Source organism: Nerophis ophidion, linkage group LG03, assembly GCF_033978795.1.
Source record: "Nerophis ophidion isolate RoL-2023_Sa linkage group LG03, RoL_Noph_v1.0, whole genome shotgun sequence".
In the NCBI taxonomy this organism is placed as follows: Eukaryota; Metazoa; Chordata; class Actinopteri; order Syngnathiformes; family Syngnathidae; genus Nerophis; species Nerophis ophidion.
In genome coordinates this window covers 60,764,132-60,789,649 of record NC_084613.1, presented here as the reverse complement: position 1 = coordinate 60,789,649, position 25,518 = coordinate 60,764,132, and the positions used below count along the sequence as shown (strand labels likewise).

The 25,518-nt window shown below is 41.1% G+C and overlaps 1 protein-coding gene across 3 annotated transcripts in view; it reads left to right on the top strand.

Moving 5' to 3' along the window:
• The window catches only part of sobpa (sine oculis binding protein homolog (Drosophila) a), a 103,949-nt gene that overhangs the window by 56,074 nt on the left and 22,357 nt on the right, over window positions 1-25,518 (top strand). The window contains exons 1-3 of one of the 3 annotated variants that reach the window (XM_061895746.1): window positions 7,348-7,467; window positions 8,433-8,528; window positions 23,491-25,459. In XM_061895746.1, the coding sequence (XP_061751730.1) occupies window positions 7,396-7,467; window positions 8,433-8,528; window positions 23,491-25,458 (2,136 nt within the window). In that variant the 5' untranslated portion in view covers window positions 7,348-7,395 and the 3' untranslated portion in view covers window position 25,459. Of the gene's footprint in view, window positions 1-7,347; window positions 7,468-8,432; window positions 8,529-23,490; window positions 25,460-25,518 lie in introns of those variants that run through there. The other 2 variants (XM_061895743.1, XM_061895744.1) reach the window with 2 other exon arrangements.

Sequence of the window (25,518 nt, the reverse complement as noted above, 5' to 3'; positions counted from 1 at the left end):
TTAAATTTGTTTTTATTTATTTTATTCAGTATTCAATACTGAGCTGTGCTGTCTAGTCATAAACATTTTTTCTTACGCTTCCATGTCTCATTTGCAAGCACTGTACTTTACTGTATTGTATAGTAGACTTTGCATGCAGTTGCGATTCCTAGACATTAGAGGTCAAGTGTTTACACTACCGTGAAGGTACCCTGACGGTAGAAAAGCACTGGACAAGTGGAATCCATTTACTATTAGCCCTAGTTAATCACCATAAATGATTCCCGGGCGCGGCACCGCTGCTGCCCACTGCTCCCCTCACTTCCCAGGGGGTGATCAAGGGGATGGGTCAAATGCAGAGGACAAATTTCACCACACCTAGTGTGTGTGTGACAATCATTGGTACTATAACTTCAACTTAAATTAGTTATGCATAAATGGTTGTGGCTATTGTTGCAAGGAGGCGATTGATGCCATGACAGTGAGAAAAAAATGTTGTGTGTATGTCGACATATTTGATATGTCCCAAAAATTTGGGGGGACAAAATGTCAGTCCAGAAATGACCTTTTAGGACTGCTGGATGACTTAAAGGTGAACTACACTTTTTTGTTATTTTGCCTATCGTTCACAATCATTTTGAAACACATAACGACGGATGGATATTTTACATTCTAAATATTTAGTGAATGCGATCAAAAGTCAGCTTATAATGGAACCTGTGTGAGTCGTTCAATTCTGCCTATTGAGCCCCTGAAAAAACATCCAAACACCTTCATTAAGGTTTTATATACATGATGTAAGTATATATGCAATGTAATAACTGGTCCATTTGTATTAAAGTTAAAGTAAAGTTAAAGTACCAATGATTGTCACACACACACTAGTTGTGGTGAAATTTGTCCTCTGCATTTGACCCATCCCCTTGATCACCCTGTGGGAAGTGAGGGGAGCAGTGGACAGCAGCTGTGCCGCGCCCGGGAATCGTTTATGGTGATTTAACCTCCAATTTCAACCCTTGATGCTGAGTGCCAAGCAGGGAGGCAATGGGTCCCATTTTTTTATAGTCTTTGGCATGACTCAGCCGGGGTTTGAACTCCCAACCTACCGATCTCAGGGCGGACACTCTAACCACTAGGCCACTGAGTAGGTTAACATTTAATATTTACATATTTTGATCATTTTAAGCATACGCGGCACATAAATTTAAACGCATCATAGCGTTTGTTTTTTTTTTTTTCTTTATCACTGATTTCTGCTCACTGCAGACTTTATGAGAGCCAACAAACATAATAAAACATCACTTACCGTATAAGGTCAGCTGTCATTAGGATGCCAACTGCTAAGATTTGTTCTTATATTCCCATTTAGATGAAAAATGTGTCATAATCTTCTCAAAGAAAGGAGTTGGAGGGTGGCGGGAACAAACGCTTTTCTTCTCATTCTTGCGAGTTCCAGGTCCTAAATTGATTGTCAAAGTGTCCCAGTTGTCGGATTACCTACTCAGATGTCTCATGTCTAGGTGAGATGCATGATCTCTCATCTACAATAAACTTACAGGGAAACGAGGAAACAGCAGACCAACTGATAATGTAAACCTAGGCACACACAGAAGTGATTACGTCACAGCTATAAATAGTTTGTCTGTGTTAGGGTTTATAATAACAATATCAGTAACACTTGGTTAATATTCAAGTCGCCAAATCTAAATTGAGTATAGTTGGCACTTTTTGAATGGTTGTTTATTGGATTATATGGGTGGAATAGTGGCGCACTCATTGGCTCTACTGTAAGTGGACTTGTATTTACATTTATTTAATTTTTGAATGCATTAAAGAAATTAATTCATTGTCATGTCTTTCATTATGGTTATGAACGATAGGCAAAATTCCCAAAAAAGTGAAGTTTCCCTTTAAGAGCTTATTTGCAGCCAACAGTCACCAAAATAAATATATCATAGTTATAAATATATCTCCTACGTGAAAAAACTTTTTGCAACACTGTATTTTAGTGCATCTTGATCATCCATCCATCCATTTTCTACCGCTTGTCCCTTTTGGGGATGCGGGGGGAGCTGGAGCCTATCTCAGCTGCATTCGGGCAGAAGGCGGAGTACACCCTGGACATGTTGTCACCTCATCGCAGGCATCTTGATCCTTCTAGTGCAAATTAGTACCAATTTCCCCCAGGGGGCATCTTCAAGGTCCTAAAATATGTTCCGTTGTAAGAGGAGAGGAGCTTCTATATGCGTGTTCCAGAACATAGCAAAACACCATAAGTTGGCGCATGATGCCATGGAGGTTAGGGAAAATAACTTTCTCCTTGTTGATAGCCGGTAGTACGCGCAAAACCCCCATTTAAATAGAGCGATCTGCACCACTTTTGCGAACACAGTCATAGTAGATCACCCACAACACAAACATTTTCACACACTATTCAGCGTTTGCTATTTGCTATTTGGGAGTTCAGTAGGCCCCTTTGTGTTTATCAGGTTGTTGATGCTGTAGCATCGTCCTCTTTGTTCATACCATAAAATATGCCCCCTGGAGACCTCAAACCCCAATCGGCATTGTTCCCCAGGAGCTACCTTTGGGCACCAGGGGCGAGAGTGCCACTTCATGTCATCCTAGAAATGCCACATCACCTCAAACACAAACGTCTGCTCCCCCACATACCACTGTGTGGTTGGCACGCATGTAACCTGGATCAGCTGGGTGTGTGTGTATTGAGTCTCAGCGGTGGTGAGGAAACCTTTGGGCCTGCCTAACACAGCTTCAGGACATAATGAAGAAGGTGATTATAATGTAGCTGCCAGCTATTCTCTTCAAATGAAGATAGAAATGAGTCCCACCAACTAGGCACTTGCTTGGGTTGTGTCATTTCTTGTTAGAGTAGTGAACTGGAAAAGTATATTTCCCCATTTGCAAATTTACCCCAAGTTTTCACATTACTGGGGTATAACGTTTTACCTAAGTAATCTATCTATCCACATAAATATGTAATTATTCAGCAGTTTAATACACTCTTTGAATGTGTTGTTGTGCAATGGTAAAGCCTTAACTTAAGTGTTACTGTTGAGCATGAACATTTGTTGTCCTTCTCTTTGTGTCCTCCTTGTTGTATAGGCTCCCTAAAGTTGACGGTGTAGTGGGTCACATAGTTGACTTAAGAGCAGTGGCTCTATTCCTGGTCAGTAACTTCAATTACCCTGTAACTGACAGGAAACCCCTAAGTCAGCAAAGTGATGGTACCTTCCCTAAGATCCCAAAGAAGTTAGGTATAGAAAAAAAGTGCATGAATGAATGACATATGCACATGTAAGGAAATAGATTATAGCCTAAAATATATATTGCGATATATATAGCAGTCTTCTACGATATAATATATATCACAATATATATTATTTGGTATGTAAATGATAATACAACCATTTCAAAATAAGTTACAAATCCTCCAAAGTTGGCTGCTGACGTATGCGGTAACATATGGCATCATTTCCGGTTATATTATTTTGTCAAAACTATTATTAATATATTTTCTAATTTAATATTAATATTTTGTTACTTTCTGTTATAACTATAACCACGTGTACATGGACAACATTTATTTAATCTGATCATCATTCGGATTAGAATGTTACTGTGTACATGGACCCTTAAAAAATTACAGTAGAGTTGGAATACTTTACTTTGACATGCGCAGAACTTAACATAAAAGGAAATGTGTGTTATTTGTAGTATGGCACCATCTTTTGGACAAGTTTGCTCACTGCAGGTGCTGAAGAAGCAGGAAACTTTCACTGTAAAGAAACATGGGTTTGTGCATTTTTGCTTGTCCAACGTTATTATGGTATTTATTTATAATTTCTTCCTTCTGTTCACTACTTTTCTTTTACCTCTCTTTTTGAAATGGTGTTGTTCTGTACTTTATGTTGTGATTATTTATGGGTTGCGGCGCGTCTTCATGTTACGACATTCTGTGTTTGAGGCTAGCAGTGAGCACTTGGAGTAGCTGTAATGTCGTGAATATAAAAGCTCGTTAAGACGACAACTGGATCCCTTTTTTTATTGTTACATCGACACTTGACACTTCAGACCATAGTTTTGTTTTTACTAGTCTCGTTTTAAAGCAACAAACTCAACAGTATAATGCTACATCTGTACACGTTGAGTGGGGGGAGACAGCAGCAAGACAATCGCTTCATTCCAAACCTATTAAATTTAGTCCCACTCCTACCACCAAAGTGTAGCAGACATCAAAGACATGCGCAGTAAGTCTATTTCTAACCTGAATTTCCGAAGATATGTTTTTATGCGCTGCAATTCAAATGACTATTGACGTAACCCACTTATCTCGATCTAAAGGAAATTTTGATCCAAACATGTGTCATCGCCTCAGAATATTCCGAAGGGGCGTGTTTACACTAAGCATTTTTATTCCGGTTAGGCTTTTAACTGTGTCCATAGCTAGGGTTCTATCTGCATTTCTGTTCAAATTTAATGACATTATTCTTCTGTTTTTTGGATAGTTTACCTTAGTTTTAGACAATACTCGAAATTCAGGTAATGATCCAATACGAAGTTATGACATGGGCATTATTAGTCATACCAATACTTATACGGATACTTAAACGATCCAAGATCATTGAATGATTACATTTTTGATCACAATTTTAATCAGACAAAAACACAGGACAGCGGCATAACAATATCAAATACATATTTTAATTATTTCCTCCTACTGGCTCTGATTTAGCGGTAATTTCTTGGGTTCCCAGATACCAATCATCCATCAGTGATATCAACTGGTACTGATCACATATATTAACTTAGATGTTACTATTTAATTATTGTGAGTGCAATTAACAGTTTAACAATAGCGCCCACATCCACCACAGTATTGATGGTCTAGTGCAGGGGTCGGTGACCTTTTCAAACAAAATATATATTTTGACCCCTCTTTAACTCAAGAAAATAGCCTGGGGCTGCGAAACAATCTTTTAAACTTTCGACCTTACAGATAAAGTAATTTGCCGCTGTAAACGAAACTATTTTCCTCGAAGATTTAATTTTCTTGGGATCTAATCAATTAGCGTACTCCGTGGTAAAAGGTCACACACTTACTGTAGGAAAATTACATTCATGTTTCTCCCACTCCTGTGTTAAGAAAACATCCTCAGGAGAGAGCCACAATAAGTACGCAGACGAGCCATATGCAGCTTGCCAAATCTGTTCTAGCCCAAGCCCAAGAAACGTACAATACTTGCAGTATAAAGACTTGATTCAGCTAAATGGCAAACACTACTTCCTGGCTAGGCAACACACTGTAGCCTATACACTACTGCCATCAACTGTCTTGAAATTTTAACTGCATGCATAGTCTACTATATAATACTTGCAAATGAGACAGTAAAAAGAAAATAAGATATACTGTAACAACTTGACAGCAGTTATTACATTCATCTTATTTATGTAACATTAAAATAATTACATTTTACTATTAAACAATTAACATTTACTAACACAGAAAACAGTACCAAAATTTGGTACCATTGTGTACCGGTATAAATTTCAAAATACCGTGAATTGGTACCGTATCGGTTAAAATCTGAAACGGCTATGTGTAAAAGTGGTCATCCACGCAGTTCACCTTTGCACACACTAGCGGCTACTTATCCCCACTGATTAGTTAAGTCAGGCAGGGGGTATTCATGGAGATAGAAGGAATAGGTTGTCATCTCACTGTATGAGGTTTATACAAAGTACAAAAGCACAGCCATTTTAGTAATCGACATGCAATACACATGCACACAGCACTGTAATAATTAAAATCAGAACTTAATCAGTGCCATTGTTTTGCATTTCCAGACTGTTTTTTATTAAGAGTAAGATTGGATAAAATGGCTGTTTTGATAGTAAAGGTTATCAACTCCTAGCCTAGTGTGAGTCTGTCCTTGGACTTAGAACAACCCTGTTGAATGTAAACCTCTGACCACAACTGTAAATAAGTATTTTGATTGCGTTTGTCTATGGATTTTTAAATCAGTTCGGAGGCATTTTTTGTGTGTAAAATGCAGTTTGTCAGCTGGTGACTGCCACATACCACTGGACATGTATAAAAGCTCAGATGGAGGCTCGCACGGTGACAGCTGGTGTGGTGTCCCCTTAGGACAGTAAAGTCTATCTATCTATCTGGGTGGCTTCCAGTGAATGCCTCTCACCTCGTTCATAGTGCCAGCACCTCATTAGCACAATATGCAAATGAGTTGGCGCATGGCCATAGGGTCAGAGCACAAACTGGAGACAGGATAATACCATGTGTGTGTGTGTGTGTGTGTGTGTGTGTGTGTGTGTGTGTGTGTGTGTGCGCACGCGCCTGTGTATGTTGTCAACCACAACCAAAATCCGCTCAGATCTGTGTGAACATTTGTGATCATAAAATGTGTGTATGCGTGTGTGTTCGTGTGTGCGCGTATACTGAGTATACCAGAGAGAGATCATTCACTATACAAGCGTTGTTTAAAACCCATTTTTCACTAACTAAAAGCTGTCCTGTTACATTGTAAAAGAAGCTAAAACGGGTTTTAAGGTTTGTATCCTTTAAAATGAAAAAAGTGAATTACTGTCAAGGATGCGGGTACTGATTGCCATGTCAGGTTTTGGATGAAGCTCTAAGATTATAGCTGTACTGTGTCTCCATTTTGTATATCACTGATAAACGATTAAGCGAGTAACAACTGTAATATACAGGTTCAAAAAATGCCTTTCATTAAATGTTGAAGGATGAAGCTATTTGGTCGATTGCCTGCAAAAGCTTCTTGTGTAACAAAATAGCTCCCACCTGGCCAATGGCTCTAAACACATTAGTTTGCACATTATGTTCCACCAACAAAATGCAAAATGTTTGTTTATGAAGCTAAAATGACAGATTAAAGGGTGCTTGTATCATTACAGCAATGTTGTCACACGCAGCAAAGTTTCGATCCCAGACAGACAGGGAAACGTAACAGTTCAAAAAGTGTCTTAATTTATCCAAATAAGGGAAGGAACAACAAACAATGGTACTAGGTGGAGGAACCAGTGCCACGAAAAACCAAGGAAACAAAGTATAAAATAAACTTGCAGTAGGAAAGAAGGCAAAAAGGCTGAGCACGAAAATAAAGTAACAAATGAAACATAAAAAAAAATACTTGCTAGTAATTTAGCAAAAGGACGGTTGTTATAGTCTGGACTCAGAGGGAATCAAGGAAAGAACCAGTAAAGGACAGGTGTTTGCAATCTTTATAAGTAGGGTGTGGTGATTGGTGCCAGGTGTGCCTAAGCCTTCCCGCCTTCCTTGGCTGCCATGACAACTGGAGAGAGAGAGAAAAAACTGAGCGGGAACAAGGTGGCCAGGAAAAAAACACCAAACGACCAAAAATGCCCTATGCTTGCATCGTTTTTGGCTGTACGACCCGTTTAACGAAACGTTTCTTCAGAGTTCCTCAAGAGGTAATCAAGAAAGGCGTAAGAGTGCAAACTGTTTCTGCTTCGCCTGCACCAGAAAAAAAACATACCATTTGATTAGACAGTTGACATGTGCATTGGAGTGCCGCTCAGGGACTTAAGTGATAAAGGATGATACACTATTGATTATCCAAATGCAGGGCGGTTTGTCAGCAGAGCAGGTAAAGATACTTGAAATCTAAATATTTTACTTTTATATAGGCTCCAGCGACCTCCCGCGATCACAAAAGGGTCAAGCAGTAAAAAAATGGATGGATTAAATTTTACTATTCATCTCATGGTATGTTTGTGCTAATGTTATTCTGTGTAGTGCTTTTCATTTTTTATAAAATGTTCAGGTAATGAGGTTATAATACTGGTATTTAGCACTTCAGATATTAGATTGGTTTATATTCCTTCTGACCATGTCTTCATCTGACCAATTATGAAAACACACATTTTAATTTTTTTAGCATATTGTAGTACTTTGCAAGCGGGCCCACAGATATATACTGTAAATATTAACCTGAACTTCCAATTGGGTTTGGCAAAAATTAATTGAATATAAATGAAGATTTGTCCGTTTTACTGGTGGCTTCTGCTTTGTGTACCTCTTCTTAGAGTGCAGCAGAAACAGGATCAGATAAAAAAATATTTAGATTTAAAATATATTCATATATAATTTGTTTGTATCATTTACATTTGTTATCATTATGTTTTATTTTCATCTGGCATGAGATAATTGTGCACTCTGAAATGAATTTCTGCATGAACACTCACTCCCACAGTTTTCAGTTCAAAGAAGCTCTTTTATTGGTTTATCCATAAACCAATAAATGCTTCGCCATGTTGAAGTCACCATTTCTGTTTCTCACTCTTGTTTTTCATTCTTGAGTTGACTTGTTGGGTCTGTTCACTTGTTCATTTTGTCCATTCATAAAAAGAAGCCATTATTTCTCCCCCCACCCCAGGCGAGAGACGACGATGGCCTCGGTGGGAAATTACTCCAGCACAGCTTTACTCAGGACACGCCCAGGCTTGTCTTCAAGACAAACAGCGATGTGCTTGTAAGGACCTAAACTATTTAACACCAGATATTGCTTAAGCTTGGCGGCTTAATGCGCAAAAATGTTTTCATGTTGTTGTGTTTTTTTTGTGTGAAAAGGGGATAATTTTTCTGTTAGGTCATCGACAAGGACTGGCACCTTCATACTTCCTTATACTGTCAGCTAGGGATACAACAATTATAGATTTTAACTATACAATTATAGTCTGAGGAATAATCACAGTTTCAATTTTATTATGACTATAATGCATTGATTAACGTCATAAGAAAACATTTATAAAATCACATTGACATTCCTTAACGATTTCGATCTGTTATCTATTACTGTCGGATATAGGGGTGAGCGATATGACTAAAAACTGTATTTACTATATTAGTGTTATATATCTGTAGCAGTGTTGTCCCGATACCAATATTTTGGGACCGGTACCGGTTCCAAAATTATTTCGATACTTTTTGGTACTTGTCGATACTTTTCTAAACAAAAGGTACCACAAAAAATTGCAATATTGGTTTTATTTTAACAAAACGTCTTAAGGTACATTAAACATATGTTTTTATTGCAATTTTGTCCTTAGATAAAATAGTGAACATACAAGACAACTTGTCTTTTAGTAGTAAGTAAACAAAGGCTCCTAATTTAGTCTGTTGACATATGCAGTAACATTTTGTGTCATTTTCCATTCTATTATTTTGTCAACATTATCAAGGGCAAGTGGTAGAAAATAAATTATTAATCTGCTTGTTCATTTACTGTTAATATTTGCTTGCTTTGTCTATTAATATGTTGCATCTACACTTATATTAAAATGCAATAATTATTTATTCTTCTGCTTCTTTTCTCCATTAGTTTTGGATGATACCACAAATTTGGGTATCAAACCGATACCAAGTCGTTACAGGATCATACATTGGTCATATTCAAAGTCCTCGTGTGTCCAGGGACATATTTACTGAGTTTATATACATAATATCAATAAAAAAAAAAAAGATGTGATGCTAAAAATATTGACGTAACCATATTAGTATCGACTAAATATGTCCTATACTTATCATTAAAGGGGATGTCAGGTGTAGATCCACCAATGAGCTACGGTGTGTAATCAAGCATGTTTACCTAGTTCTCGTCCTGCAGGGATGATACTTGTAAGAAACATACCGTATTTGTCGCCATGGAGACAAGGATTAGTGATTTAGAAGTAGCTAAAACACTGCCGACTTGGGGTGGACTTTAGCTGCTAGCTACAGTAGCTAGCCATGTCTTAAAGCAGTGGTCCCCAACCACCGGCCGTGGCCCGATTGGTACCGGGCCGCAGAAGAATTTTTTCTTAATTTTTATTTCCCCCCCAAATTTTTTTTTTTTTTTTTTTTTTAAGGTATTAAATCAACATAAAAAACACAATATACACTTACAATTAGTGCACCAAGCACAAAAACCTCCCTTTTTCATGACAAAAACGTCCGTTTTTCATGACAAAGAAAAAAAAAAAAAAAAAAAGGACATCCCCCCATCCCTCCAACCGGGCCGCGGGACAAATTATCCTTTATCGTCATTTTTTAACCCAAAATGCGTTCATTCTTTCTTTTCTGTCTACACACTGTGTCTGATTGTAAATACTCTGGGATTGTGAGCTACCAAACATGATCGTCTACTCGTAAACCAGCAATGACACGACGTGACCACGAAGGGGGCACGGGGGGGTGGCGGACCGGTACTTTTCAGAGGCGTTATAATACCGAATGTGATTCATTAGTATTGCAGTACTATACTAAAACCGGTATACCGTACAACCCTAATCTGTAGATACCGATATTATTGACAATGTTAATGACCTATCAAAATTAGGACCAGGACCCTCATGTGACAACAGTTGCGTGGCTTTCCTACTAAAAATGGGCGTACTCAAGTAAAAATACACATGTAGTAAAATTTTTGCATGCACAAATCCAAGCACATTTTTTTGTTACACCGCAATCTACTTGGAAGCGACCACAGACATGTGCATGGCTTGGTACGCCAATACCATGCCCAGACTACGCTCCCTTATACATATGCAAATAATATTGAAAGTAGCCATGTGCTTGAGCTCAATGCGATCTGACCAATTCCAAGTCAGTGGAGGTAATTTTTTTCTCGTATTTTGAGCAAAGACAAAACAATTGTCAGCCTGTCATTTCCATGTCTCCGAGAATTGAACATACATTGATATAAAACAAATAAATGATCGTGTCAGGAAGGAATTGAAGAAGAAGATAGATGTGCATGGGCAAAACTAACTCGAGAAAATTAGTGCTGCACCCCGTTTAAAAAATAGTCGCACAACGATACGTAAAACTTTACAAGAGGTTGGTGACTCTGATTACCCCCAATATAAATATAATTTGTGCAATTTACCACAAAATTTAGGGGGAAGACGGGGTAATTGTTTGTATGTCTCTGATGGGTTCATTAATCAGTTGGAGGGGTAAAAGCTGGCACATTTTTTTTGTGAACTGTTACCAGCATCACACGGTCTGTAGAAATGTGCGTGTATCAGATATTCACACATCACTGTCAGTCTTGATAGGCCTCAACTTTGCAGTAAGAAACGGGCGTACGACAGATTTTTGTGCGTACGCAAGCTTGTTAAGCTAGGGCTCAGTCGAAAAATACATTAAATGTCAACTTAATTGTTTCAAATGTCACCTTCCTCTAATTATAATCCCCTCAGCTATCAAGACAGCAGTGTTAACTCCAACATGGAAAACACTCAAACAATCATTGTTAACAAAATTTTAAAACATTGAACTCTTAACAGGACTTCACGGTGGCAGAGGGGTTAGTGCGTCTGCCTCACAATACGAAGGTCCCGACTAGTCAGGGTTCCATCCCGGGCTCGGGATCTTTCTGTGTGGAGTTTGCATGTTTGCATGTCCTCCCCCTGAATGCGTGGGTTCCCTCCGGGTACTCTGGCTTCCTCCCACTTCCAAAGACATGCACCTGGGGCAAGGTTGATTGGCAACACTAAATTGGCCCGAGTGTGCGAATGTGAGTTCGAATGTTGTCTGTCTATATGTGTTGGCCCTGCGATGAGGTAGCAACTTGTCCAGGGTGTACGCCGCCTTCCGCCCGATTGTAGCTGAAATAGGCACCAGCACCCCTCGCCACCCCAAAGGGGTATAAGCGGTAGGAAATGGATGTATGGATGAACTCTTAACAATGACCTTGTAAAATTAGGGCGCAAAAAAGAGGAATATGTAACAAATTCTCACAAAGTGTGAAAATGTGAACATAGAGAGAAGCCTGAGAAGAACTACTTTATGCAGTTTTAGTGCCGCCTGTGCTCAAGGGTGAGCGCATCTTAGGTGGTGTGGTATTACTTGTTACAAGCACTTAAGTGTGCCTACGGTCGGTTTAAAAAAAAACAAAAAAAAAAAACGGCCACACTGTCAAGGTGACTTTACCGGTTTTATCGACAACTACTTTGTAGTCTGCTGTCCTCATTTCTGATTTCTCTTCTTCCTCCATGCAAATAATCAACTACAAGACAACAAGATGGCGCAACCAGACATGATAGCTACCTGTTACCTGATTGGCTGTTAGCATGTGACGCCAACTTATCAGTGATCACTTCCTGCATTGCTAGGTTACAAGGAAGTGATTGACTTCATCAATGCAACCAACCTCGCTTTGCAACTTCCGGTTTCTCCCGACAAAAAAAAAAAAAGTTTTACCTAATTCATGTTTTATTGATATCAATTACGTGTCTATCGCGATATATATCGATATCGTTTTATCGCCCAGCCCTAGTAGAAATTAATAATTAATAGTACAAAATAGTAAATATAAAACAAAATGTTTCTCTCTCTTGCAATGAAATACAAGTAAAATCTGCCCTGCAAAGACTCTTCTGTTTTGTTAGTGTTTTACACGCACATCTAACCTTGAATGGTCACTAAATGAAGCCATTGACAGGAGTACCTTTTGCTGCTTGTTTACTCAACGCTAAGCTACTGATTGTGACACCTTTATATTGAACTCAATTCTTCATGAAGTAACTTGACACTAACAAATTAACTCAGTTATTATGTCTTATTTTACTTTGGCATGTAAAACTAGGTGGTGAGCCCACAAATTGTACATAATAGACCCTTTAGCTGCACCTTTCTTATGGCAGGTTTTGCAAATGGGTGAGCCCTCGTCTTTAATTACTTCATGGTCAGTGCCCAAAATGTTTCCACAATTCCGATTTCAGCTTTTTATAGTGGGAAACGTTTTTGTGTTCTGTACTGTTTACATAATATTTGCCTATTCAAGTTTGTGGGTTTACATTTCTGAAATACGCATACTCATTTGCTTTTCTCATTTTTCATCACTATACGTGACTTTCTTAGAAATTACTATAAATCTTTGCAGCTACAAAATATTCAGTGAGAGTCGAGGTGGATTGTGAAGTTTAGTTCTTTTTCAAGGCAAACATTGTTAGAATGAATTTACCTGTATCACACTGCTAGCATGAGCAAACAAGCAGGACTGATAATATTACTCGGTGCGCATGTTTCATGCAAATGTCTAAGGAAGAGATACTGATGATGAAGTATCAGCATCGAAAATGAAATCAGGCATCATGTTTTTGCTGCATTGACAGGTAAAAAAAAAACTGGTAGGAAAGGTATTCTGGATTTTGGGGAAATGTCTTAATGCCTGAGAATATGTCAAACAAATGCATATATCGCACATATTATTATACAATGGGCTTGACCTACCAAGATCCTAAAATTGCATGCTAAATAGCATGTACAAACTATAACATTGTGCGTAGTGTCCTATTAGTAAACGTGTTGCCAGTAATCTACTAAAACTGCCCCTGCAAATGATAACAAGTGCAAATGTGGTCCATACCGCCTTATGGTTAGGTTTTTGGCGACACTCATTTTTCTCCACGTTCATGGCATCATATACTCCAACTGTCCAACCTGTGCTTTTTCGTAATGTTGTTTAATATGCAGCAGACACCAACTTCCATGGCCGATTTACTTTTAAAGTGCATTCTAGACAAAACAGCCATTTGTGTATTTAACTGTGCCAGTTTGCGCGCACATTTTACATGTGCTATATATAGATTTAAAAAAGTGGCTGCAGAACAGTCCGGATAAAACACATTGCGAGAGCTAAATTAATATATTTGGATCTCTTCCTACCAGTATTCTGAGCGTTTTGATAATCAGCATTTGTTTTACAGATACATGCAGATATGCTAAACTCATTTGAAACAGAATCATAAGAACCTGGATAAAGCTGGTTTTGTAAGGACAGTGTGAAAGGAGCGAATGTCTTTTCCACAACCCGTTCGTTTCGTTTTTATTTGTTGAGTAAAATTTCCTTCATTTGTCAGATACATCTCTTATCCAATCTATTAATGTCGTTATCATCAAATCATAGGACAGCAACTTCATTACAGGAGGCCGGCTCATCAGGTCAGATGTACAGATAAGGATTTGGTGAGATTACTGACTTACAGGAACCATGGTAATTGCTCTACTGTGAACGGTTAAATCGCACCACCGGTGTCTGTACATCAGCCGCAGTGGAAATAAATGATGGTAATTAAATTCAACTGCAAACATCTGTGTGCAGGATGTGAAGAGCACAGCTCCATTAGCGTAATGTGCAGTAGAATTTCACTCACAGCGCACAAAGTTGTTAAGTGCTTTCCATCTGTCCTTCACGGTGATGAAACATTTCAGCACATTTATTATTCAAAATGTCCAAGGCTTACTGTCAAATTCAACTGATAAGAGTGCTATTTTGACTTTAAATTAGTAATGATCCTTAAATTAAACAGCGGCCAACGTAAAGATGTTGAGAGTGAATTTGAGTGACAAGAGCTCTTATGATATGTAATTTCGCACATCAGTTATGCCTTTACATACTGGACATTTTTATGCTTTTGGAACATGTACAGTCATGGTCAAAAGTTTACATACACTTAGACTTAGACTTAGGCTAACTTTAATGATCCACAAGGGAAATAGTTCCACACAGTAGCTCAGTTACAATGATGGAAAGGGTAAGGATGGAAAGGAAAATGCAAGTATAAATAGACACACAGAACTTTCCTCCAGAAGGCCTTATCTTTGTCCATGTGATGTCAGATGAAAAAAAAAAAGTGAGCTGTTTGGCCACAATACCCAGCAACATGTTTGGAGGAGAAAAGGTGAGAACTTTAATACCAGGAACACCAAACCTACCGTCAAGCAAGGTGCTGGTAGTATTATGCTCTGGGCATGTTTTGCTGTCAATGGAACTGGTGCTTAACAGAGAGTAAATGGGACAATGAAAAAGGAGAATTACCTCCAAATTCTTCAAGACAACCTAAAATCATCAGGCCGCAGGTTGGGTCTTTGGCACAGTTGGGTGTTCCAACAGGACAATGACCCCAAACACATGTCAAAAGTGGTAAAGGAATGTCTAAATCAGGCTAGAATTAAGGTTTTCGAATGGCCTTCCCATAGTCCTGACTTAAACATGCGGACAATGCTGAAGAAACAAGTCCATGTCAGAAAACCAACAAATTTAGCTGAACTGCACCAATTTTGTGAAGAGCAGTGGTCAAAAATTCAAACAAAAGCTTGCCAGAAGCTTGTGAATGGCTACCAAAAGTGCCATTTTGCAGTGAAACTTGCCAAGGGACATGTAACCAAATATTACCTTTGCTGTATGTATACTTTTGACCCAGCAGATTTGGTCACATTTTCAATAGACCCATAATAAATTCATCAAAGACCAAATTTCATAAATGTTTTTTTTTACCAGTAAGTATGGGCTTCAATCACTCTATCACAAAAAAATAAGAGTTGCAGAAAATATTGGAAATTAAAGAAAGCCATGACATTATGTTCTTTACAAGTGTATGTGAACTTTTGACCACGACTGTATCTATTTAATACAGTTGTTGCCTGATCCACTAAAGATTTGCGTGTAATAAAACACGTGCAAACTTGATAGCGCACGCAAAGCTGATCTACTAAACTGGTTTGCAGAGGATTGCGTCTCTGAGGCCCTGTCTATATTAGGCCGGATAACTCCTTAAACGGATAACTAATTAGCCTAAACCCCGTGTCAGCCACACTAACCCATCGTTTAAGGGCCCCTCCTTTGGAATTTTTTTTCCACGGGTGAGCGTGCCAGTCTATTTCTTGAATCTCTTAGCTCGGTTTGGACTCATTGATCGTTTCTAAACTCAGTTCGGAGAAGAAGTGATGTCAGAAACAATGCGCCACAGCCAGCTTCATAACAACCGGTTTCCACTCAGAAGTAAACTCTAGAAATATGGAAGCGACTCATCCAGACATGTCCGTGTTTCTCCTTCTTCTACATGTACAGGCGCTTATACAAAATCACACATGAATACATTAAGAGAAGGAAACGCGTGATTGCAGCTATGTTGGATACACCACATCTCAGATGGCAAAATAGCAATGTTGAGCGACGGTTTTGGATAAGGCCTGGAAGAACGGCAGCCTGGTGAGACATGTTTGTCAATGAGTGTGTTGTACCAGAGAAATGAAAAGTTAGTTATTTTGCCCTTTTGGTGGGGAAAATCTTTGGTGCTTGAGCTGGCCTCCACCGGCGGGTGGTAGCTCTCGAGAAATCGCGACAGAATGTCCCTATACTTCGATGGCGAGGACTCCCAGTTAATGTTTTTTAATCATTTGTTACTTGCAGTAAAACTCCAATTCGTCGTCGGTCCAGACAAAGAAATCCCTCTTCTTGGTTATACTCACAGCCATTTTCGGTATCTTCACACAACAAGGCGCAGATAAGAAATTAAAATGAACTTTTCGCTTGCATCTCTTCAATGTTTATATGCCGGGAAAGAATACACTTCCAGGTCAGAGGTGAGTCTTTAAGTGAGCAAATTAAGGAGCACAATCCATGTAGCGTGTCTAAGTATGCAGACTTAATGCTGATCATCAGAACGCTCACAATACTGAGACTGTAATTGTTCTGTTGCGGCAGTTTTGGCGTCTATATTTATTAAAAATATTCAAAACTGGCAATTACACAGAATTAGCTGTGAGAAAAGAGGCATTTGGGCTACAGCTCCGGCTTATGTATTCTTGTCAACATATATTTACTGTCAAAAAATAAAAAAATATTAGACATATTTTTTATTCAGCACTGTCATTTTATAATTGTTTAGTTGATGGATGACCTAAGGGGATTATTACAAATTTAGTTGAGGCTTTTTTTGTCAATGAACAATATGAATTTTCTTGCGTCTGTACCGTTTACTTTTTGAGTTCCTCTTCAAAAAGCTGAAAGTACCCTTTTTCTTGTTTGAAGTTGATTTCATATATATTTTTTAAATTTTGAATCCCTTTTTGGCAAGCACTGTATTGTCATGTGGGGTAGATTTCAGCTTTTTAAAGGGTACTTCAACACGTAAAAAGCACAATATATACTTTGTTATGATATATGTAGTTTTCCTAAGGCTGTGACTGTCATGATCCACGACTTGGAGCATGTCATGTTCTGTCTTTGTTCTGTTTGTATATTCACATCCTGTTATTTGACGTCCTTAGTTCCTGGTGGCACTTCCTGTTTTGTTCCGTTGTCATAGTTACCCATTTTGTGTCACCTGCATTCTGTTTGTCACGCGCACCTGATTTGTAATTATCTCCTTATTTAAGACTGCCTTTGTTTGCCATTTGCTCTCGGACTCTTATTTGCTTGGATGCAACAGGTGACATCGCTCTTCCCGCATTGTGGTAATTACTTTGGTGTACTTTAGCTTCCACGCTATTCTGTTGTTTGTCCCTAGCTCATGCTAGCGCTTTCTGTTGGTTTTGTTTGTAGTGCCTTCGTGCAAGTGTTTTTGTTCGTAGTCTGGTTTTGTAGTCATAAATAAATCATCATTCCTACCTTCACGCTGTGTTCCATCGCCGCTGCACCCACGAGAGAACGCAACCACACCACGATGCCAGCAAAGCGTCACAGAAGAGTCCGAGCAGAAAGACGTTCTTTCGCATCAGCGATAAAAGACTTTAATGAGCTTACGGGGAAAATAGCCCAAGAGATGGAGGCTGGGACATTTTGCTACACGCCAGAGTTGATGTGGGAGCCTGGACGTCTCCAAGCTCCACTCGACTCGTCTTGGCACGATGAGGTCCTGTCTTGCCCAGCTCGCTCGCGTCAGCAAGGGCGGAAGTCAGGGAGGAAGACTTCGCCTCGCGATGGAGACGTGCCAGCCCCGCCATCTCTCTTTCATGGACACAGCCACCTTAAACCCGTCCAGGACTCACCCTACATGTCTAGTAGTATGTTTTTTTACCCTTCCATTGACTCCTCCGGCTGACCTGTCAGTCACAAGTACTGCAGCCGTGACGTCATCCCTCTGACGTCTTCAGAGGAGAGTGGAGATGAGGATTTTTTATGAGAACATACCCTCCCTCAGTCGTCCACAGGGGACTTAAATGACTCTTATCAGACTCCTTAAGGACATTTGTATACAGTCCAAATATCCGTCTTATGATTTTCAAATCCCGCCACCTGTGACTTTGGCTCCTCCCACCCAGTTTACCTCTTTCTGTTCCTCCCCCACCCACCCCTAGAGGTAGTTTCAGTCCGTGGAGAGCGCGTCTGGCAATCCACTTTTTGAGGGGGGGGGCTAGTGCGTAGCACAGCGGCGCTCAGCCAAGCCTCTACCTCCAACAAGACATCCTCCACCGGACTTTCGTCCCGCCAGACCGCAGCCTCCTGCGCGTCCTCCTCCACCAGTATTCCGGTTAGCTAAACCACTACCGCCTCCCAAGCCGCCTCCACCGGCACCACGACTATCTGTAGTTAGCCCTAGCCCTATTCCTAGTCCTAGTCCTAGTCCTAGCCCTAGTCCAAGCCCCAGCCTTAGCCCTAGTCCTAGCCCAAGCCATAGTCACAGTCTTAATCCTAGTGTTAGTCCTAGTCTTAGTCTTAGTCCTAGTCTTAGTCCTACTCACAGTCCAAGTCCTAGTCGTAGTCACAGTCCAAGTCAAAGTCTTAGTCTTAGTCCGGTGTCATAGTTAGAGTCCAAGTCTTAGTCCGAGTCCGTGTCATAGTCTTAGTCTAGGTCTGGATCCCACTCCAGCACCTAACTTTTTGCTGGATCCCAATCCAGCATGGGACTCAATGCTGGATCCCACTCCAGCACCTGACTCTACACTGGATTCCACTCCAGTACCTGCTCCTCGGCTGGCACCAGTGCCTGCTCCTCGGCTGGCGTCAGTACCAGTGCCTGCTTCTCAGCTGATACCAGTGCCTGCTCCTCGGCTGATACCAGTGCCTGCTCCCCGGCGGACACCAGTGCCTGCTCCTCGGCTGACGCTCCAAGCTCCAGCGCTGGCTTTGCCTGCTGTTCCAGCACCTGTCTCCACGGCGACGACGACGCCACCTGCTTTGGCTACAGCTCCCGCACCGTCTTCGCCTGCTCCACTCGGGCCTGCTTTGGCTGCAGAACCCGCACCTTCCTCTTCTGCAGCTTCTAAGCCCCCCATGACGACGGCGCCGAAGCACCCACCTCCTTGTCGGCCACGTATGTGGCCTTGTCCACTTCGTCCTCCTCGTCGGCCACGGGTGTGGCCTCTACGAGGTCGCCCTTTTTGCAGGGCGCATCCACCTTCACGTCGGCCACGGATTGGCCGTGCCCAGGTCGTCCTCCTCGCCGGGTGCTTCCTCCTCCACTTTGGCCACAGATGTGGCCCCTACGAGGTCGCCCTCCAAGACTTGTGTGGCAGCGGCGTTCCATCCGGCGCCGCCACCTGACTTGTCCTCGGTATATTCGGGGACACGCGACCTAGCGACCCTCCACCATGTCTTCCCTCTGCCCTCCCTTCATGTTTGGATTTTCTTGTTGTGTAGGGGGGTTCAAGCTTGTCATTTTGTGGGACATCTGGTATTTGTCCCTTAGGGAGAGCTTATGTCATGATCCACGACTTGGATCATGTCATGTTCTGCTTTTGTTTATTCACATCCTGTTATTTGACGTCCTTAGTTCCTGGTGGCACTTCCTGTTTTGTTCAGTTGTCATAGTTACCCATTTAGTGTCACCTGCCTTCTGTTTGTCACGCCCACCTGATTTGTGATTATCTCCTTATTTAAGACTGCCTTTGTTTGCCTTTCGCTGTCGGACTCTTATTTGCTTCCATGCAACAGGTGACATTGCGCTTCCCGCATTGTGGTAATTACTTTGGTGTACTTTAGCTTCCACGTTATTCTGTTGTTTGTTCCTAGCTCATGCTAGCGCTTTCTGTTGGTTTTGTTTGTAGTGCCTTCGTGCAAGTGTTTTTGTTCCTAGTCTGGTTTTGTAGTTATAAATAAATCATCATTCCTACCTTCACGCTGTGTTCCATCACCACTGCACCCACGAGAGAACGCAACCACACCACGATGCCAGCAAAGCGTCACAGAGACCACTGTAGGGATGTTCACAGAGCTATTGTTCAGCTTAAAACAAATAAATTGTAGTTTGAAAAAGTTTGCCCCACTAAAAAAAAAATTTATGCTGGTTGCTCCCCTCCACCAATATGTTTTTCTGCAGCCAGGTCTCGTCCGGAACAGTACAGCGCACACTCGCAGTTAACAACAGCATCTTCCAAGATTGCACCTTCATCACGCCAAAAAACTGTGCTGTGTTGTAGATAGCACTGCAGGACTGCTTCTAAATTACCCCGAAAAAAACGTAGACGTGTTATAACATAAATGGGCTGTATATGAGTGTTTCCATGGTGAAAGGCTCATTTAAGTAGGAGGTTTTGCACCAGTTATCAATTGTACACACTCTTAGTAGATCACACGCAACTCACCCACTAATAGTACACACTATTCTATAGTTTGCACACGTTGTTTGGTGCATGATATCTGGATCATAGTAAATCAGGCCCTTCATGCATAACACATAAGTTGAAGAATGGCTTTTGACTTATGGAGATAGAACAAACTGCAGTAAATTGTGACCGACTGAAGCTATTGAGTCGACATCCACGTCCGTTTCGCTTTCTTGCTAAAGAGGACCGTGTCAGTTAAACCAATGTTGCTTTGCCGAGGGCTACAAAATAATTTTTCCAGTCTAGTTGCATCCTTTGTCTTATTAACATTCAGTACCAAGGGATGTTTAAGATGTGTTTGATGGATGGATGTCGTTGAGGAGTTTGACAACTGATTAATGCCTTAATTATCTCCAGCAAGAACCCGCCACTCCTCCCTGAGCTGACAGAGTGAGCTGTGTGTGGTCTGACAAGTAACACTGTGTTAGGGGCTCGCCCACTGCTATCTGTTCCACCAGGGTCACATTCATTCTCTTCTACAAGAAAAATGTGCACCGCTTGTTCCCGTAAAGGTGTATTGCAGCGATGACACAGTGCAGCAGGTTTGTTTAGGGTTTATGTACAGGGAAAGATAACTTTTCAGTCATCTCTGTGGGTTGTCAGGCAAGCATTTTGTGTATTCTTAATTGTAAAATCAGCTACTTTTCGCATTTTAATTTAATATTTCCAATAGTATTTACTGTAATATTGTGTATAAGTAAAACGAAGATGGAAGCCATTGTGATTTATAGCTGGCTTTCATTCAGCTGCTGTGAGAATTCTAGCCATTTGCCCTGCATCTGACTGGCCAGCGGTGAAAGCAGGGTCGACCTGTCGCATAAACACTGGGGCTGATCTACTAATTTCCAAAAAACAGCGTACTGTATGTAAACTGTAAAATTATTCTATTGGCATTATTGCTTTACCAGTATTGTGGGCGTTGTGATTATGAGCATATATTCTGTAAATTCATGAAAACAGACACGCTGAATGGATTGTGCTCCTTGTTTTTCTCATTTAAGAGACACAATTGCCTGCACATAACCTTACCGAGAGAAGTATAGGCATCTCTGCTTGGGCTGAGGCCCCTGTGACCCGACCCCAGATAAGCGTAAGAACATGGATTGATGGATGCCTCTGGTTCGAACCCTTGATGAAAAACGTTATTAAAGAAACTGAAAACATGTAAATATTATGGGCTTACTGATCATGGTGTGCGCCATCTACTGGGCTTCCAGAGTTGTCACATTGAAAAGATATATGGCATATGCGTAGAATGCAAGATACAATGATGGATGGATGGGAGTGCATACGTGCAAGAAGGAACTAATTTACAATCACATCATCTAGATATATTAAAATGTCAAAAATGTAATTATAAATTAAATTAGTATTAAATTAATTATTAAAGTTTTTTCCATGCAAAATCAAAGAAGACAATACAAGCGGCATGTTGAATGTGTTTCAAAAAGCTATTTCAACCAAATTAGGTCATTAATTCATTTTTCAGTGCATTTAAACATTCTGATTGTGTGTATGTGGGCTGGTGACATTAGATTTAAGGTGGGGGTGGGGGGGCCTTTCATGAGTTTAATGATGATAATAAATAAGTAATACTAAGGACACAAATAGGGCCAAAAACAAAATCTTGTTTAGGGCCACACAAAGCCTGGGTCCAAGGCATAGTCAGATGGGACAGGCTCAAACTCCTGCTATGACCCTGAACAGGAAACATGTTATCTAGAACATGGATGTAACAACAGATGGATCAATTGTCTATTAGTTATTCACACATTGAGATGCAAAGTGTAAAAAGTCTTACGAATGAGACTTGGGTTTTTGTCCTTGTTGAGGACAACTCTCCAGTCGTGATCTTTAGTAGATTGCTAGTAGGGCTGGGCGATATATCGATATATACGATATATCGCGGGTTTGTCTCTGTGCGATATAGAAAATGACTATATTATAATATTCGAGTATTCGTTGTCACACCGGACTTTTAGCTGCGGGCGTACACTACAGGCTCTCCTCGCTCTTTCCTGTCTCTCCTCGCAGACAAGCAGGCACATTCTTACATACGTCACAAACTGTCACGTCCACTACAGGCTCTCCTCGCTCTTTCCTGTCTCTCCTCGCAGACAAGCAGGCACACATTCTTACATACGTCACAAACTGTCACGTCACACGTCACATACACGCCCTCGCAGAGCAGAGAGGTAGCGCCGTGGCTTACCTTAGCTGCTAACGTAGCCATACGAGAGAAAGATTGTGCGGATCTGGTAACAAATGAAGGAAGACTTAATTCCCAATAAAAACAGCAGGGTTTCCATCGTCTGGCGGTGGTTCAGCTTCAAGTGGGAATATGTCCAACAGACAACCGTCATTTGTCCAATGTGGGGTAAAAGAGTGTTGCTATAAAAATTAGTATTACTGTTAATATGTAGCATCATTTGAAAAGTCACTCGCTAGAGTATGAAGAGAATTTCATAACCTTAGTAACATACCACATAGTGAAGGACGAATACTATTTGATTTCCTATTATGCAACTCATTTTTATTTGACACTTAAAATGTCTACGACAATTTTGTAATTTATGTTTTGGAAATGACTTGAATGTTTGTGCTATTGCTTAATAACTTTAATAAATACACTTTTGGTCAATTGACTTAGTTGTGATTTCCCTCTCTGCATGAAAGTTTAAAAGTAGCATATGTTAATGCAGTATGAAGAAGAATGTTTTAATGTATACACATAGAATCATCATACTGCTGTGATTATATGCATCAAGTGTTCATTCAAGACCAAGGCAAAATATCGTAATATATATCGTATATCGCGATATGGCCTTAAAAGTATCGCGATATTAAAAAAAGGCAATATCGCCCAACCCTAATTGCTAGCGTGTTTTACATTGCAAATTGGCATTGTTAACAACCATGTAATTACACAAACACAGAATAGAGGATTGAACATTATTCAGTCAAAGTTTAGTGCCATGTGTAAAAATGTAGCATAAAAAAACATTATTTAATGTGTATCTCCATATGGTTGGGGGTACTTTAAAGGACAATGTGTTGTTTTTCCCACGTTTATAAGCAGGGTGACTGAGAAGCTGTGTGCTATGTTTACTTTGACATAGGTGTGTGACTGGTGCAAGCATATCCGCCACACAAAGGAATACCTGGACTTTGGGGCAGGTGAACGACGGCTGCAGTTCTGCAGTGCCAAATGCTTGAACCAATATAAGATGGACATATTTTATAAGGAGACACAAGCAGCACTGCCAGTATCTCTCTGTAACCCAGGACATGGAACTGAATTAGAGAGTAAGGCAGAGTGCAGTGGAGGTATACAGCTGCTTACTCCTGAATCCTGGGGAACGCCTTTTAACGACCTTCGGCGGACAGCTCCATCACCGGGAGGACCCATAAACTCTTCAGTTCCCTGCACTTCGTCTAATATGTCCTCAGATGTCGCTTGCTCACCGTCCTCCTCCTCCTCAGCCAAGATCTCCACACCGCGACCCCATGAGAGCCCAACGCTTCCCCAGCCGCCCATACCTACTTTGCATCCAGCTGTTGGGGTCCCCTCTGGAAGCCCCCCGATGGTGATGACCCCTCGGGGGCCAATGCCTTTGCCTCTGTTTATGGAACATCAGATGATGCAGCAGATCCGACCACCATATCTACGTCCATCGGTCCACCCAGGCGGACCCAACAGTCCCTTGTCAAACCCCATGATCCCTGGTATAGGTCCCCCACCTCCACCACGGACTTTTGGGGCTGCATCTAGCTCCATGCATAGACCCATTATGTCCCCGCATTTGTACCCCTCAGCCAATCCTAATCCTGGCATGATCCCGCCCCATCCTGGTTTTCAAATGCCAGGGCTTCCCCCTTTTCCACCTATCAATATGATGCCCAATGGAGCCATCCCCCTGCCACCGATGATGAATTATGGCCTTCCATCCCTCGCCCCATTAGTACCGCCACCAACCCTATTAGTCCCTTACCCTGTCATTGTACCCCTTCCAGTCCCAGTTCCCATTCCAATTCCCATCCCCTTCAATCCCAAATCATCCCAGGACCAGCCAGACAATAGCGCTCCTGTCTTTTCAGATGTTTCAGCATCTAGGTCTCAAAATCCCCCTGTAGGAGAGAGAGACACACAGAGGCAAGATGCTAGTGATGGAGAATGCCTTTCTCCTGAAGGCTCGGAGAGAAACAGATTACCGGTGATGAACATGACTATGAAGGTGGAGGACAATATGAGGAACGTGAGTCCTACCAATGACATTAAACTACTGGAAGGGGTTATTGATTTAACTGTGAGCCAGAAATCATGCCAACAGCACGTCTTTCAGCGAATGGCGCCGAAGGCTCAGAGCAAAATAGAAGCAGAGGTTGAGCCAAGACCTTCACCACCTGTTGGGCTGGAAAAGGAAGTTAACGGCTGTCACAATCTATGGGAAGGGCAGGCATTACAGAGACCCCTCGGTAATACTGAGATGTTTGGGACCACTCGCTCAGACACTCTGGAAAAATCTCATTCAATATCAAGCTACAAAAGCTTTTCTTTGGATGTGAATGGTCTTCAAAATGACATTACTACACAACTTGCTCCCAGCACACCAAGGATTCAACTACAAACAAGCCCTGCATCCCCATGTAATGTTATTGTCAATGGCACAGATTGGCATTCACTTCATACTTTTCACTCTGAGAGAACACGAGATGGGGTTGCAGCGGAAGAAAAGGCAGTGGAGCACCCAGCCAATAGTGATCTGGAGCGAGAAGCCCTTAAAGAGAACAACTGTTGTGTGGGAGAATGGGAATCTGTGAAGCGGTGCTCAACGCATGGCCAGATGTTTGAGGCAGAGAGTAAATCAGACCTTGACTCCAATGTGGAGGATGGCGAACATGCCTACACCGTGCCTCTACTTTCTACAGGGGGTTGCGTGGTTATCCAGCCTGTGCCAAAGCCCGGCACTGAGAAAACAGCCATTCTGTCTTGTTCCATTAGTACACCATTATCAGCAACCGGCAGCTCAGAGCTGGGGCCTTCACCGAAGAGGCGATGTCTGCGAATCCGCAATCAAAACAAATGAGGTTGGTTCATCAGAGTCCCTCAAACAGCTGTGTCTATGCATCTGTATGTATATTGATTC